Here is a 15,959-nt window from a genome sequence, read left to right as displayed (position 1 = left end):
AGGCAGTCTGTATGTGAGCTGAGGCAGATCCACAAAAAAACTGTAGTTTTCATTTCAAAGTGAGAAGCCTTTGGCACAGCAGACAACTGGACAGAGTCTAGTCAAAGATTGATATTCCTCACTCCATAAGAGAATAAGTCAGAGAAAAACTCTCTCTCTCTCAAATAATTGATAGCTAGGGATATTGGGTTAGCAATGTATACATCTGAAAGGATGTTCATATTTTTAGATCTAATTATAATTTAGAAACATCTGGGCTGACAACTAGGTGCATATTGGGGGAAGGGGAGGAAGTTATTTGCACAATATACACATGCTCCCTGAGAACTGAATTGAAAACTGTAGATGACTAGGTAAGGTCATGTATTTTGGGGGGTAGGTAATTGAGAGAAATTAGTTGTTTAAGGCTCTATAGGCTTTCGGTGATTTTTAGTTCCTCAACTGGTGGAAGCTGGGGGGGTGCAAGCTGAGAATTGACTCAAAATTCTCTTAACAGAGGAAGTTGCTGGAAACAGATCTCTGGTCAGAGCTAGAAGCAGCATTTTAGTGGGAGTACAAGGTGAGATCATAATTTAGTCTTTTATGGTTATTTATTCATGTTGTTGTTTCAATGTATGGTTACTATTTATGTGATTTATCTTGCTTTATGTGTAGTGTATCTTTTTGCTGTGTCTAATCCCTTATGGATTGCCTGTGGTAAGTGTAATTTCAGAACAAGTAACGAGTACAGGCTAGTGTCTTCTCCAGAGGAGGAGACCCATAACAAACTGGTTTGGGTGCTATCCTCAAGTTAGCAAGATCTCCTCTGCTACAGCTGGTAAGGCTGGGACTGAGACAGGTGGAGCTGAGGCTTAGTGGACTAAGGAGTCATCCTAGAAGCAAATCTCAGCTTGTTCACAGTGATTAAGCATCAGAATAGTGAAGAGAGGCTTGGAGCTGAAGGGCATCCTTGTAGTTACATCACCCACACCATGGTGTGTTCAGAGATTTACAAACACATGCAACTCTTGATTCAAAGTCTAAAAGAGACAAGAGCAAGTTGTGGGAAGGATGATAGAAACTCGCATGCTTGTGCTGTAAACCAGCCATGTTACTGAGCAAAAGGTCACACTGTGCTATGCTGACATTTACTGCTGATGGACTGACATCACCCTGCTTGCCAGATAATACTGCAGTTTGAGGCATACAGTACTTTGAAGACACAAAGCCCATCCTACATATGAACTAATCTGGAGTGGTATGGAAGAGATAGTAGCAGAAGCAATGAATACCGATTCCTACTGAGCAGAGGTCTTCAACTTTCACAAACCCACGGGTAACAAAACTGAGCAAGCACCACACTGGAGGCACCATAATACTCTGCTCTCCCTGTTGCCTTGAGTTTTCACTTCTTGATTTCCTGTGGCCAACGTCACTTGCTGAAGGGTCAAGTAGGCAACATAGTGTTTGTGAGCTATGGGCTGTGGATGACTGCCTGACATACTAAAACACCCTTTCCATCTTGCTTCTGCTTATACAAACACCCAGGCAACATCCTGAAGTATGAACAAGGGCCACAAGCTACCAGGTCTCTTCCTTCTATGGAAATGTGGATTGAAAATTTTCCCCATCATATCTCTCCCTGCCAGATCATGAAGACTTGGACCTAGCAGCAGGTAGATAGATAGTGCTCCTACCCCATTTCTTCCAGAAGTCCTCCCCATCCAGGTTGACCCCTTTCTTTCTTCCACCCCCTCCCCTACTGTACAAGGGGAAAGGAGTTCAGGGCTCAGTGAAGACGCACATATCAGTCTGGTGCTTGTGGCCCCAGCTCCTTAGGTCCATATGATCAGAGACAGCTCAGCCATCATTTCTTAAAGGAAGGCTCTAGTCTCTCTGGTGGCTATGACTAGAACACAACCCTGACTGTGAAACCAGGCTTATGCAGAAACAGGTATTTTTTTGCAGCCTAGTTCTGTTGGCTAGTAAAGTGAAAAAAAAGCATGAAATTATCCTGGGAAAATACCCACTGTAAACAGTGCTGGACAACAAGAGAAAGCTTTTGCCTTTGGTAGGGTTATTGCTGTGTCAGCAGAAACACTTATTATCTCTACCTGGTGGCTCTACTCACATCACTAGGCCAGTGTCTGAGTGAGTGACAGAGGCTCTTCTAGTAAACAAGCTCCGTCCAAAACAGTGATAGCTGTAAAGAGCCTGAAACACGAGCTCCAATGTATATAAGCTGCCACATCCATCACCTTGAGGTGTTAACATCAACCTTCCTCATTCCCACATCTCACCCACCACCACCCTGAGAGGGTTACAAGGCATGTTAGAAGGCAGCAAGCCCAGACCACCACTGTAGAAACACCTTCAGATCCTTACCCTTGGAGGTGAAGAGGAGTCCGATATACCAACCAGTCCCATTGAGAGAACTAGCTGGCCCATTCCCACTTCTACCATTCCAGAAGAGAGGGCATCCCTGCCACCAACCCTTGACTCTTGGATGAGGGGGGAACTTGCTTTTCCCCAGAACTCCAAATAGAGGTATTTGGCTTCAGGGGTCTCCTGTCATGGTGTGACTTGGCCTTTATAGCCTTAGAACATCTAAGCTAGGTACAGAAGTTATACATAAACCGGTTTAAGTGATCAGAAACTGGTTTAAACTTGTAACAGAACAGAAGCTCAGTGCACATAAACCAGTTTCAAAATGGCTGAAACTGGTTTAAGATAAACCTGGTTGAATGTAATGTTAGTCTTAATTGATCTGGGTCAAACCAGTTTATGGAACTTGTCCCAGATCCCTTCCTGGTTCAAATCAAATCACAGTCCCTTAACATCCCAGCACGCTTCGCAGCCCTAGGCTGGGTTGTGCTGTCTGCTCCAGAAATCAGGGCTGGCCCCACCCCGCTGCTCCCTAGCTCAGGGGTGGGCAATTATTTCTGGCGGAGGGCCGCTTACTGAGTTTTGGCAAGCTGTCAAGGGCTGCATGGGTAGCCCCGCCCCTTGATAGGTGCCCCGTCCCTGGTTGCCACCTTGGAACCAGAAGTCCCACCCCCTTACCCCCAACCTTTGCCACCAGAAGTCCCTTCCCTTACCCCCAGAAATACTCCTTTCAGCAAGGGGTTTTGCCATCTCAGAACCAGAAAAATACCCAATTATATTCTGAAAATCAAATATCTACAACATTCATTCAATTTCAAAAAATATTTTTGTCCTGATTTACATGCATTTGTGTAGTGTACACAGAGGTGATTGCACAATAGTTTAAAATGAAGTCTTACTCTTGTATACTGGGGGGGAGGCATGCGTGTGTGTGTAGGTTTTGTGGGGAGGTGGATAGGTGTGGGGTGATGGAGCTTGTGGGTGTGTGGGGAGTTAAACACCCTTTCCCTTGTTCAAATGTACTGCTGGCTGCAACTGAACTACAAATCCCAGAGGCACATGGAAGTAGGAAAAAGTGATGAGCAACTCTGCAGAGTCCTGCTGCTGTAAATCTGGACTGCCAATCCCAGAGACCTTGGGGCAGCAGGAAGAGGAAGTGAACAAACAGTCAGAGCACTGTGCTCTAGTGCCCCCTGGCCTTTAGCCTGAGCCACTGCAGGCATGTGGCTGCATTTCCTGAATCAAAGGTCTGTTCACTTCTGTTTCAATTTCATCTGTGCAGCTCAGACTAACCTGAAAAGACTGAATCGATTCAGCCTTGGGCTTTTGGACCGTCTGTACCTAGCTCTAGAGCATACAGAAAAAGAGGGCTTATAAACACAGGGCACGTCTACATGAGACACTATGTCACTGTACCAAAGAGCAACAGCGATGTAGCTCATTGCTACGGCAACACAGCATCTGTGGGCACAAACCATGATGCCAACGCTACTGCGCAATAGGGTCGGAAATGAATTGTGTGCTGCTGGGACTGCACGGTAACAGCAGTTACACAGTAACAACTGTGCGGTTGGGGAAACTGTAGCCCACACAGTATCAAGTCCCACAGATAGTGTACCTAAATCCTCTCTCAAATTCTAAAGTGCTTCCCCTGTTCATGGGCATTTACATCCTGCTCTGCTCCCATACAGACACACAGATGGACAGACAGACCAACCGACCCAGAATTTTTTTTGGCAAGTATCATTTCCCCCCTTTTTATTATACAAAATATTTTACAGTTAAAATTTTCCCAAACAAAATCATATACAGATATTTATAATTAACAAGATCAGTTACAGAGTGGGAGAAGGACTATTTGCACAAAAAGAAAAAGAAACAACTTTTCCTTGATCGTCTGTCATTAAATCTTGACCTGCCAGTGCAGCCTGGTATCAGCCAGGGTGATTTCATGTCTAGCTGGCATATTCCTAGATATGCAGCCTAGAGTTCTCCTCTCCCCACTGTGGTTTCAGAGCTTCCCCCACCATCTCAGCAAGAGCAAAGCCCAATATGACACACTAAACAGGATACCAGGATCGATACCGAGCACCTGGAAAAGGAGGGGAAGGGAGGGAGGGGAATCCACAAAATTCCTAAAGTGACTGCCCTCCATGTACACAACCTGGAGTCAAAACTCGTTTTCTCAGCTGGGAAAAGAAATCAGGGTTATCAGTCCCCACAGCAGGCAGAATTGCAGCAAGCCAAAGCAGCACACAATGACCCAGTGCTACTAGCAGGCAGTCTGCTTGAAAGGATTATCACAACAGGGTCTCATGTGAGCAGCTGGTGCCAGTGGGGATTTATTAGAAGGTAATGCTGCAAGCTTTGTGTCATAGGGTCTCTTTTAAGAAGTGAACACAGGATAAAGATCCTAATTCCCAAGCCAGGGACAGATACACATGAGAAGATGGTGCCACATGAGCTGCTCACTGATGCTTAGGTCATAAGATGCAAGGTGGGAAAAAGTTATACTCTGCTGTAGGACATCCTACAAAAATGGCAGCCAATAATTTGCCTCAGCAGAGCAAAGGGAAGATATGAAGAGGAGATATGCATGAGCCTTAATCAATTTTTCCCTCCCAAGGAATATCACTGCTGGACTGGGCCCATTCTGCATTCACAGGGGAGCCCATCCCCGAGTCATTGCTGGAGGCCAAAGGCCTGGAGCAGGGTGGGGAGGTCCCGGGCATCGGCTGCCCCATACAGGTCACTTTGGCCCAGCATGGAGAGGGCCATGCGGAGGGTGCTCCAGATGTTGTCGGACATGGCACCCTGCTGGCCCCGTGGGCCCCGGCTCTTTTGCTGCATGTGCAAGGCCTCCAAGAAGTGCTCCACTGCCTCCCTGCCAGGTGAGAGAGAAGATACATATCTACTCCAGCTGAAGGTGTGTATGTCACATCCCCAGGCAAACAGAATTCACCAGATCTTGTCTCCAGACTGCCCAATGATCATCCATCACATTGCCCAACATCAGACCCTTCACAACAGATGTAGCCAATACCCATGCTGTAACAGTGCATCTCAACAGCCCCAGGCTAAATCCCAAGCAGAGCACAGGGAGTTACCCCTGCAGATCCTGTCTATAGAGAGAGGCTGAGGTTTGAAGCTGCTGCCTGATCCTGATGCTGGCAAGCCAGGTCAGATGGCACTTGGCTCCTAGGGCAGAATATGTCAACAGAACTGCTCTGCTCTCCTTCCCCTTTTGCCAAAGCTGAGGATTATCCTGCTCCCAAAGGCACCACCTGGCAGCATTACTGTGGCTTCCCCAGTGGCCTCACTCTGCTGCCCAACCCACCAATAGGTTCCAGTGGGTGCTCGAGTTATAGTGGACCTGGCTACCTCATCCCCCAATTCCCTACCTCCTCTCATTGTCACTCACCGATGGGCCCCCAGGTTGATGCAGCTAATGCCCAGGTTGTAGCGGGAGCGGATGTAGCCTGGCTGCAGCTCCAGAGCCCGGCGATAGGCAGCCACGGCCTCTTCACTCCTATTCCCATTGGCCAGGGTGGCACCCAGCTTGTTCCACAAAAGGTGATCCTGGAAGAGGCAGCAGGAAGCAAGCAATGAGGTCATCAGTTCATTTCTCCCTTTGCCCAGTGAGCCTGTCCTTTCCCAATCCCACCACCCCCTTCCCTTTCACCCCAAACCACTCTCTCCCCCTTGACTTGCCCATCACTCCCATCTCACCCACCACTTCAGGTTAGTCTGTTCTTCACACCACAAGCCTTCCTACTCAGGGCCCCAGCCTCCACCACCTTCCCCTAGCATGCACCAATCATGCCACCCACAACAGCCTCAGCTCTACTTTGCTCCCTCACATTGGGGCGTGCACTTAATGCCGCACTGAAGCAGTCCACAGCCTTCTCATACTCGCCACTCAGGTTGAAGAGGACACCCAGGCCACACTGCACATCAGGGTCCACGGCTGATGGGTTAAGGTGTACAGCTGCCAGGAACAGCTCTTTCACCTCCATGAAAAGTGAGCTGAGGTCAGAGAACAAAGGAGGTCACATGCTGAAGAGTGTACGCTGCTCCCTCCATACCCTCTTTCCCAAGGGTGACCTCTCTATGAGCCCAGCTATAAGGCCTATTAAAATACTGGGACCAGCACAGGAATATCCCTTTCCTCCCCCAGACTCACTCAGTCAGCAGTGAGCCCAGGACACGTCTGGAGTGCCCCAAACCTGTCCCCAAGCTGCTCCCATCAGAGTCCTTTCCCACCAGGTGAGCATAGGTAGGGCTATGGTGCAACCAATCACGCAAGGTCTCGCACGCCTGCTTTTGCAGAGACTCGTTCGTAAAGCTGACAGCCAAGGCCATGAGTGCTGTGAGGTTCCCAGGCTGCAGCTCCAGGCACCTGCAGGACAAAGAAAGAAGTAGAGGAAGAAAGAGCACGGTATTAATGTATGTGAAAATATGGATGAAACACCTTGCTGACCTTTTAACAGCTCTTCTCCAAAACCCTTTGGAGCTTAAAAAGCTGAACAGTGGGTGCATCTATACATGTTATTATGCTATTAAATGAAAATTAATAGCACTTTTAGTGCTATTAGTAAAATACTGCACAGTAAGCCTTCCCCAGGAGCACATCTACACATGCTCCCTGCTGGGAGCAGATTTGCTCCCATCTTGCTCAGCCCCCCATTCAGCAGCCAGGGGGAGCTCCAGACCCCCTGCCCCCAGGTGCTAGCCCAGGGGATGGCAAGGGGCATGGGGCCAGTCCCAATGCTCACGAGGCCAGGAAAGCTCTGCTGGCTGCAGCAACAGCTGTCTCCTGGACCCATGCACATTGGGAAGGGACCTGATGGCACTAAGCCAGGAGACAGCTGCAGTTGCAGCAGACGGAGCTCTCCTGGTCCTGTGCCCATTGGGACACACAGTTACCAGAAAGCCCCCAGCTAGATGGAGCTTCACTTCCCAGCAGGGGGTTCACTGGGAGATGTCCTAGATGTGGGGCAGCTGCCAGCGAGCCTCCTGCCAGGCGGGAGGGCATGGGGCTTGCTGACAACTGCCTTGCTTGGTGTGGAGCTGGTTGCTCTGGGGAGCAGGCGGGGGCTGGGTTCCCAGCCCCAGCTCGCTCTCCAGAGCTCCCAGCCAGGAGCTGAGCAGTGCCAGGACCAGAGACAGAGAGCTATCTGTCCAATGGGGCCCCCTGCTGCCTAGGCTAACCGGGAGCAAATCTGCTTCCAGTCAGCATCTACAAATGCAGTTCTGCACAGTAACTACTGTAGTAGCCTAATTTACTATAAGTAAATGCCCCGTATGTGTAGACGGTGACACTTTATTGTGCAGTAGATTAGTCTACTGCACAGTAAAGTGTTTCATGTAGACATGCCCAGAAAGTCTCAGCTTCCAGCTGGGTGAGAAAGCAGCATTTTACAGTAGCCAATAGATCACTGGGATTTTATCCTTCCAAGTCTCTACTGGGTACATGGTAAAGCACCAAAACTTTGTTCTGAGTACAGCAATCATAAGATGCATTACAGGTGTCCAGCTAACCAGCCATCTTCACAAGTTACTCACCGTCTGAGGGCACTGATGGCTAAGAGCTCCTGTTCATTCTCTGCTTGGGTTGTTCCCAGGTACTGCCAAGCCTGACAAAGACACAGACACGTGACTTCCTCAGATCAAGATGTTGGGAAGTCCTAATATCCTGAACTCCTTGGGACTGGGTGTATCCCTACATTCTTCCTCACAGATAAACTGATCTCAGAAGTGATTCAGTCTGATCATAATGATTAGCATGTCAGGGAGAGTGGAGCTGTGAGTAACCGCTAGGCAATAAACCTGTCTTTCTCTAACCATCTTTGGGCTAGATGTTCTGCCAGTCTGATGCAAATAGCTCAGGCTTCCCACCTTCTCAGCAATTATCCTAAGGTTCACATTTATTCAGCTCATACACACCAGAAAACTGAACTACCAACACCATTCAACAGCACCCAGCTTTGACACTAAAATGGGTCTCATCCACATACTAATTCAATCTGATATTGCTTCCCCTAGGAAGTGAAACAGGCTCCAAGAGGTAGGATACCTGGGGCAGGCCTGTTCTCTCTGCTCCACTCACCTCCATGTGGTCAGGTTTCTGTTGCACTGCAGCCTCAAAGAGCAGGACAGCATTGGGGAGGTCACCCTCCTCCAGGCGCTTCAACCCCTCTTCAAATGCCTGTGGATGATCCCTCATGGGATTGTCTTCCTCAAACTGGTAGCCCTGCCAAGAAGAACAAATATGGAGTTAACACTCCATGGAGGAAACAGGTGCATCAGGGATTATGTTCAGCTAGTACATGCCATACAGCATGTCTATAGATCAGCACTTCTGTAAGTCCCCCATTCTCCTGTCCCACCCAACAGTATCAAATGGTCTGAGACACTGTACTGGCCCCCTCCCCCTGTATGTGGAGCAGCTAGTGCTGCAGTGAAAGCAAAAAGCCAGCTCAGAGCAGAAGTGGGTGCAGCAATTTATTGTCCAGCTCCTTCCCTCCCCAACCAGACTCAGTTTGGAGACCTTTCAGCTCTGAAATCCCTCAGGATTGGGAGAGGAGTGTCAGTTGCAGGGTGTGTGTGGTGAGAGTGAGCACAAACCATCGTACTTCAGGGACCTGTACCAATTGGGAAGTGCAGAAAGGGAAGGTATGTGCCGCAAGAAGCACTAGCATTAACTAGTATTGGACAAGAACTGGCTTGTATTTCCAGAAATAGGAGAAGAACCAATGGCAGGCAGGGTTTCAGCAAGTACAGATGGCTGGCTTTTTTTTTTTAATCTGACCTTTGGTCAAGGCTACTGACAGACAGAGGCTAGCAACAGCAGGCTTCCCCACAACATTTGTACCTGAAGAAGAGACGGGCAATGAAACAGATGGCCTACTCCATGAAGTCCAGTGAAGGGAGCCCAACAACGTCACAATGCTGGGGCCCATAGCCTCTGTCGCTCATTACCTTGTCATAGGAGGAGGCGGCAAGGTCCTCATAGTCTGAGAGCCAGGGATGAGCTTCTGCATCTCGCTTGGCCATCTCCTCCCACTCTGCCTGGAGCTTGTCCCAGAAATCAACGTCCGACTGTAGAAAAAAGGAGGAGGATGCAAATGTTAAAGAGCACCATTCTCCTAAGCAACCTTCACATATCCCCCACATCCCTTCTCTCAAGATCTCAGTCCCTCATCTCTCCCTGACATGCATATAATGGCTCAAAACTGAACAAGCCCCTTAATGCTTTCTTAGTGCCCTGACCACTCCCCTCCAGCTTTACCTCAACAGCACTCTTGGCCTGCTCAAATTCTGTATCAAGAGCCGACACGCTCCCAGACCCTGTGAACTGATCCACCCAGGCATCAGAAGCCCCCTAGAGGAGAGGGAATAAAACATAACTTTGAAATTGCAAAAATGAAAAGCAATCCATCTCTGCCAGCAGCAAAAGGTGTTCAAAGACCTCTCCTGTCTCACCGCCAGAAAGTACTAAGTGTGCATGGTCAGTGCAAGGGACCAGACTTCCCAAATTATCCCACCTACCCAGACACTACCATGAGGAAGGTCACACTGCCCAGCTCATTCCCTGCTCCTAGCTAGGTACTGCTCTGGAGAACCTCATGCTCATGAAGACCCACCCCCAAAGCTGAGCATTAGTAGGGCACTGCTGATGAAGTCAACCTTGCTATTGTCCCTAGCTTTTCAACTGGGCATGGCTGCAAAGAAGTTTGCACCCCTGTGAGCATCTGGGTCTGGAGTCCTACCTGCTGCTGTATAAACTCAGCTGCCCACTGCTCTGCCTGATCCTGGTCTCTGGGGGTCAGAGTCACCTGATTAGCTTGGATCGACACCCTCCCGTCTCCGATCTGGCGGACAAACTTTAGGAACTGTGGCAAAAAATGAAATAAGGGTGGGCACTTGGGAGAAGCCTTAACCAACAATTCCCCCATCCACACATACCCCTCTTCACTAGGCAAATATGTGTTCCCCAAATCCAACAGAACCTACAAGGAGGGGAAAGAGGCCTATTTCAAGAAGGTTGTGGGGGAGGGGGCAGTCATCAGACTTCTCTCTCCAGAACTCAAAGAAAAGAGGAAAGGAGATACCAGATGGTAGAGGCTTCTCATCCCCCCCTCCCCAGCTGTCCCCACCCATACAGACATCTTTGTGGAGCTGCAGGACACTTCTCACCTCAGAATTGTTGAGTTTGGGGTCATCCACTTTAGAAAGGAAATCGATGGCAGTTTTCTTAAGATCATCTTCAGGCTGATACTCTTCATACCTGTGTCCACAGAGAGGAAGAGTCTTATGTGAGACTTAGCAGTGGCAGGCTCAAAGTTTATTCACACAATCAGACATTTTAAGGTACTCCAATGCTGCTCTAATGGTGGAGAATTTCAGATTTGCTTTTGGCCCCAAACTATTCACTATATCTATCAATGTGGAAGGAAAAAATATTGCTAGTTAATTACACAGATGACACCAAAAGTGGTATTGTTATTTCTCTCTAAGGACAAGTTAGTCATATCAACATGGATCACTTGGTGGGTGGGCCACATTCAAACACCGTGTTTCACAAGTGCCAAAAGCAAGTTCACACATCTAGGAATAAAGAACATTAGTCACAGATACCAAGTTAGGGGCAATACAGTGTGGTGAAAAACAGAAACCCTGAAAAGGGTGTAGGGCAATAGCTGACACACAACTCAAGGTGAGCTCCCAGGAGTGGTGTTTAACTAACAGCTCTAATGTGATCATTCAATGTGTAAACAGCAGACTATCAAGTAGAAGTAGGGAAGTGATGTTACCTCTAATGCCTCTAATGACATTAGTGGAATCACTACAGTATTAGTATATCTGGTTCTAGCGTCCATACTTCATTAAAGTTTCTGAAAAAACACGTTTCAGGCAACAGCCACAAGAATAACTTGAGATCTGGAAAACCTGCCTTGCAGAGATTAATATAGCTCAATCATCTCTTTTAGAGAAAAGTGAAGAGGTGACTTGATCACGACCAATAAGTACCTACACACAGGAAGAAGATTTCTATAGAAGAGAGCTCTGTAATCAAGCAAAAAGTACAACAAACTCCACTAGCTGAAGCTAAAAGGACTTGAAATTTCAAAACAAAGTCAGACTTGAAACTAGATGGGATTTATCCCCCCCCAACAAGTGAAATAACTACCAGAACAAAACTGGATAACTTTAAGTGATATCTGCCATCTCAGCCAGGAGTTATTAGGCTTGATGTTAGAATCAATGAGTACCTTGTGTAGAAGGACAGACTGGATAATCACAACAATCCCCTCCCTTGGGCTTTAATATCTAAGGAAGCTGGAACTCCATTTGAATTCTAAGGTAATTGAAGCTGCCAGTCTTGGGTAGGAAGACACTCTGTGTCTCATCTTTCTTTAACCAAACAGTTGAGCTATTTATTCTGGGTTAAGTAGTTAAGACTCAGAAGTACAGAGATTATGGTGGATTTTTGTCCCCTATCCACACATCACCCATCCTAGACAATAAAAGTGGATATGCTAGGGAAGAACAGAAACTCACCACTTATCTGTTAGTGACTGGTCTTCTGATTCCCCCAGCCACAACTTCTCCTCTGACTGCTCCAGATATTCTTCTGCCCACTTGGCAGGAGACTCAGAAAGAGGGTCTACACAACAGATTGAAGGGTGAGGGAAGAGTGGGAAAAATAAGGTAAGACACACAAACTCATAAAAATTTCACAGAAATTGGATTTTTTTTCAATTTGCATTCAGTAAGCAATATGGTCCAGGGAGTTTCATTAAGTGGTGGTATTTTCTAATTAATTCCATTCATTTGTTTATTTTGAAATAAAATATATCATTGATTGACCAGCTACCAGATGGACGCCAACCCCTTTATTATTTTTAAACCTGTTTTTGTATTTGCAAGAGTCTTGTCCCACAAGGGGTACAGCAGCAGAGTGGGCTGCTATGTAGGTCAGGGAAATTAGAAATGTATTGCAAATCTCTCACTCTAACAGAATCTGTCCAAAAAGCTTCAGAATTGTTAACTATGTAGGATACTTATGTCCCAATGGAATATTTAGGAATAAAGTCACCTAACACTGAGAAGCAGCCAACTCTGGGGCAGGGCATAACAGTTCTTGAGCCATCTCTCAACAGTCCATTATGGAGGGGATCTGGGTGATGAGAGGGAGACTAAAGGACACATTCTATTCCCAGTCATTCTACATGCAGTCATTCTACCTTCACGTCAGTTCCATGGCTGAGGCGGTGGACAGACAGAACCTTTCTAGCCGGGAACAAGAAGTTCCCTCATTCCAGGCACAGAAACAATACATTTCTTTTGAAGTGGGAAAAGCAGATCCTCTTGCTAACCCCTCCCCCGATCACAGAAACTGATAAACAGATTTGGCTGAGACATTCAAATCAATATTTGTCTTAGGGCAGGACCAAGTTGCATCAACTAAATAGGTTGCATTGAAGAGCTACGTGTACTCAAAGACAGGTAGGGCTAGGCACTTCCTATGCCGGAAAGTTGTAATGGATTAGTTTAAATCATTTTAAAACCAATCGATTTAAACTGATATAAACTCAAACACACTTCTGGCATGTGAGCAGTTTACTTCACTTTAAGCTTAAGCCTGTTCCTAGAATCACAGAAAGTGAGGGTTGGAAGAGACCTCCAGAGGTCATCCAGTCCAACCCTGTGCTCAAAGCAGGACCATCCTAGACTATCCTCGAACCAGCCAAGGCTTTGTCTGACAAATCACCAAGGACGGAGATTCCATAGCCTTTCTGGGTAACAGGATCCAATGCTTTACTACCCTTCTTATGAGAAAAGTCTCAAAGCCTAGGATTAGACTGGATCTCGAGAACCATCTAGTCCAGCCTGTGGAGATGCAGAATTCACTGTTCCAAAGCCATTCCAGACAAATACCTATCCAGCCACTTCTTGTAAATCTTCTGTGAAAGATCACACGCCCTTTCTAGACAAGCTTGTTCTATTGCTCCGACCACAGTTATAAAACTTATAGGTTTTCTCAAGACTTGATCTGCATCTGCTTTGCTGTAGTTTAAGCCCATTGTCAAATGCTCTGCCCTCTGTGGCAAGGGAGAACAGTGTTCAAACTAGGCATACCAACTTCCTTCAACTTTTCCTTGCACAGATTGCTTTTTTCCATCTTTACTGCTCACCTCTGGACCCTCTCCAGATTTTTATTTTTTTACATCCTTCCCATAATATGTTACTTTGAAGCTGGGCACAGTACCCCAGCTCAGGCCTATCTAGCAACACACAGAGGGGTCCTGCATACACTGCTTTTGTGAATTCCACCCCAAAACTGTATTTGCTTATTTTTTTCTTTTTTAACAAGACTGCATTGCTGATTCAGGCTGAGCTTGTGATCCACTAGTAATCCCTTCAGCCCTCTCAGCAGTGCTCCTGCCAACATGGTTATCCCCCAATAGCTGGTTCAATTGGGGAATTGGGAGGTCATCTTTAGCATGAGCCCAGAACAAAGGTCAAACTCACACCTCTGAGTCCACAGCAAGATACCAACTGCTCTGCCACTCTGAGCCCAAGAATTAAGTATTCATTTGTCAAGGATTTGAACTTGGATTTCCAATATTCTGCAACTCCCCTGACAGCTGGATTGCAGTCAGTCTGTCAACTGACCAGCTTCTGTTGAAGTAAACCAAAATAAAACACTTGCACCAGAATAAGAGAGTGGCCAAAAAGGAATTTAACCCAAATTAGCAAAACAAGTGCAATTTCCTGCTTTAGGTTACACCAGTACAACTTTCCCATACAGGTGAGGTGCCGATGCAGAAGCAGCCTGTTCCAAATACTGGTCGTGTCTTATGGGTGGGCTCATCTCACATTCAAAGGACATCATCATTGTGGGATCAGGGCAGAGGCACGTTATTGACCAACACCTTAACTCAGCTTCTCAAAAATGTGCCCTCACCTGTCACCTCTGCAATGAACTCCTGTGACCAGTCGGCCTCATTGTAATCTGGGGACCCATCAGCCGTAGCATCTGAGGCGGCCAGGAATTCCTGGGCCCAGTTCTCAGACAGAGCCAGGGCTGCCACACCTGGAGCTAGGGTAGAGAGAGAGGAAGGAGGGAAGGTTAAGTGATGAGACCCGTGTGTCCTATCCCCTGCTGGTGATTGGAGAAGACCTGGCTTCCTAATCCTCAGGCACCTTCTGCCCACATCCTCTTTCTGCTCCTATCAGGATATACCACTACAGACCCAGAAAAGGCCCTGATATGCCTGACCCTTTCTTAGTCTCCCTCACCTCGCTGGGGGGCTTGGCGAAAACTTGACTGCTCAATCTCTTGCATCTCAGCCAGAAGATCATCCATCTTAAAGGTCTGGGGGACACGGGAGAGCAAGGGAGCACTTTGCTCCTGGAGGAATTCTGTAACCAGCTGCAAAAAAGAAAAAGAGAGTACATGCGTATGGGGTTGGGAGGACAAACAGCAAAGGCTCTTGGATGAAGGAAGAAGGAAGGGAGAATGTGGGTGGGAGGTGGGGGACAAGAAGGACAGAACGAAAGGGAACAGAGAGAACATGGCTGCAAGAAAGGTACTGGGTAGTGACACATGGCTACACTTACCTCATCTTCAGATGCCACTCCCAGAGGCTTGGACACCTACAGAAATGAGGGAGCAAGCAATTACTGCAAAGCATCGCCCTCTGCTGCCATCCCTCCTCCTCCCACCACCACCACCAGACTAACCAGTGCCTACCCCACCTGCAACCCAGCCCAGCACGCACGTCCCCTCCGTGTGACGAACAAAGCCACTTCCAGCACAGCCCACCTCCCTTGGACACCCCTTGCGGAGAGATGTCCTAGCCGGCATGATGGCAACCTCCTGCTTTCCAGGAACCCCCAGGGTGTTGGGAACAGATGCCCCTGCACCACCAGCCCAACACATCAGACAGCAGGGTGAGGGCCCAGGGCCACCCACCTGCACCCTGCAGCCCTACACCCGGGGTGGGAGCAGCCACCCTGTCGCAGCACCTCCATCCTGTACCCGTGCTCCCTGCCAGGTGACGGCCCCTGCCTCGCCACACTGCCTTGGCACTCACGGCGTCGGCAGGAAGCGCGGGGGGCCAGGCAGCGGGGCCTGGCAGCCCCTCCTGCCGCAGGGCCTTGTCCTGGGTGAAATGCCCGGCCAGCTGCATGAGCGGGTTGGAGCCCCCGCACTCCGGCTCCACCAGCTCCCGCATCGCCATCGTGGCCGGGGGGCGCCGCGCCGCCTGCGCCTGTGCACACACGAGAGCGGGAGCACGGCGGTGAGAGGCAGCCCGCACCCCCCGGCCCGGCCAGGCCCGGCACGGCACGGCACGGCACGGCACAGCCCGCGGGCGGCTCGAGGCAGGCCCCTCCCGACGCGACGGCAGCCGGGCTCCGCCAGGCTCGCAGCAGGGCCGGGGCGGCGGGGGGCGGGGCCACACCTTAAAGGGCCAGGCGCCCCGCGCGCCGGCCTAGGCGCAGGCGTTCGGGCCGCTCTGACGTCGGTCTCGCGAGCGGCGGCGGCGGCGGGGAACCCCGGGGCCGGGGGGAGGAGTGGGGAG

General features: G+C 48.7%; 1 protein-coding gene across 3 annotated transcripts; it reads right to left on the bottom strand.

The window, feature by feature from the left end:
• Nucleotides 1–3,151: 3,151 nt before the first annotated feature.
• Nucleotides 3,152–15,808, bottom strand: PEX5 (peroxisomal biogenesis factor 5). Of its 3 annotated transcripts, XM_006268330.4 has the most exons (15): nt 15,471–15,807; nt 14,995–15,030; nt 14,674–14,806; nt 14,339–14,473; nt 11,929–12,034; nt 10,564–10,654; nt 10,137–10,259; nt 9,656–9,748; nt 9,346–9,465; nt 8,474–8,617; nt 7,930–8,000; nt 6,548–6,763; nt 6,225–6,390; nt 5,786–5,943; nt 3,152–5,248 (listed from the first exon to the last, which is right to left on the bottom strand). In XM_006268330.4, the coding sequence occupies exons 1-15, from the start codon at nt 15,615–15,617 to the stop codon at nt 5,047–5,049; spliced, it is 1,941 nt and encodes a 646-aa protein (XP_006268392.1). In that variant the 5' UTR covers nt 15,618–15,807; the 3' UTR covers nt 3,152–5,046. The 3 variants fall into 3 exon arrangements, with proteins under 3 accessions (XP_006268392.1, XP_059576421.1, XP_006268393.1); XM_059720438.1 differs by lacking the exon at nt 9,656–9,748 and having other exon boundaries at nt 15,471–15,808; XM_006268331.4 differs by lacking the exon at nt 10,137–10,259.
• Between the last annotated feature and the right edge of the window lie 151 nt (nt 15,809–15,959).

Source organism: Alligator mississippiensis, chromosome 1 (assembly GCF_030867095.1).
Source record: "Alligator mississippiensis isolate rAllMis1 chromosome 1, rAllMis1, whole genome shotgun sequence".
Taxonomy (NCBI): domain Eukaryota; kingdom Metazoa; phylum Chordata; order Crocodylia; family Alligatoridae; genus Alligator; species Alligator mississippiensis.
Note: the sequence above shows the minus strand (reverse complement) of the source record. Positions and strands in the feature narration are given on the sequence as shown.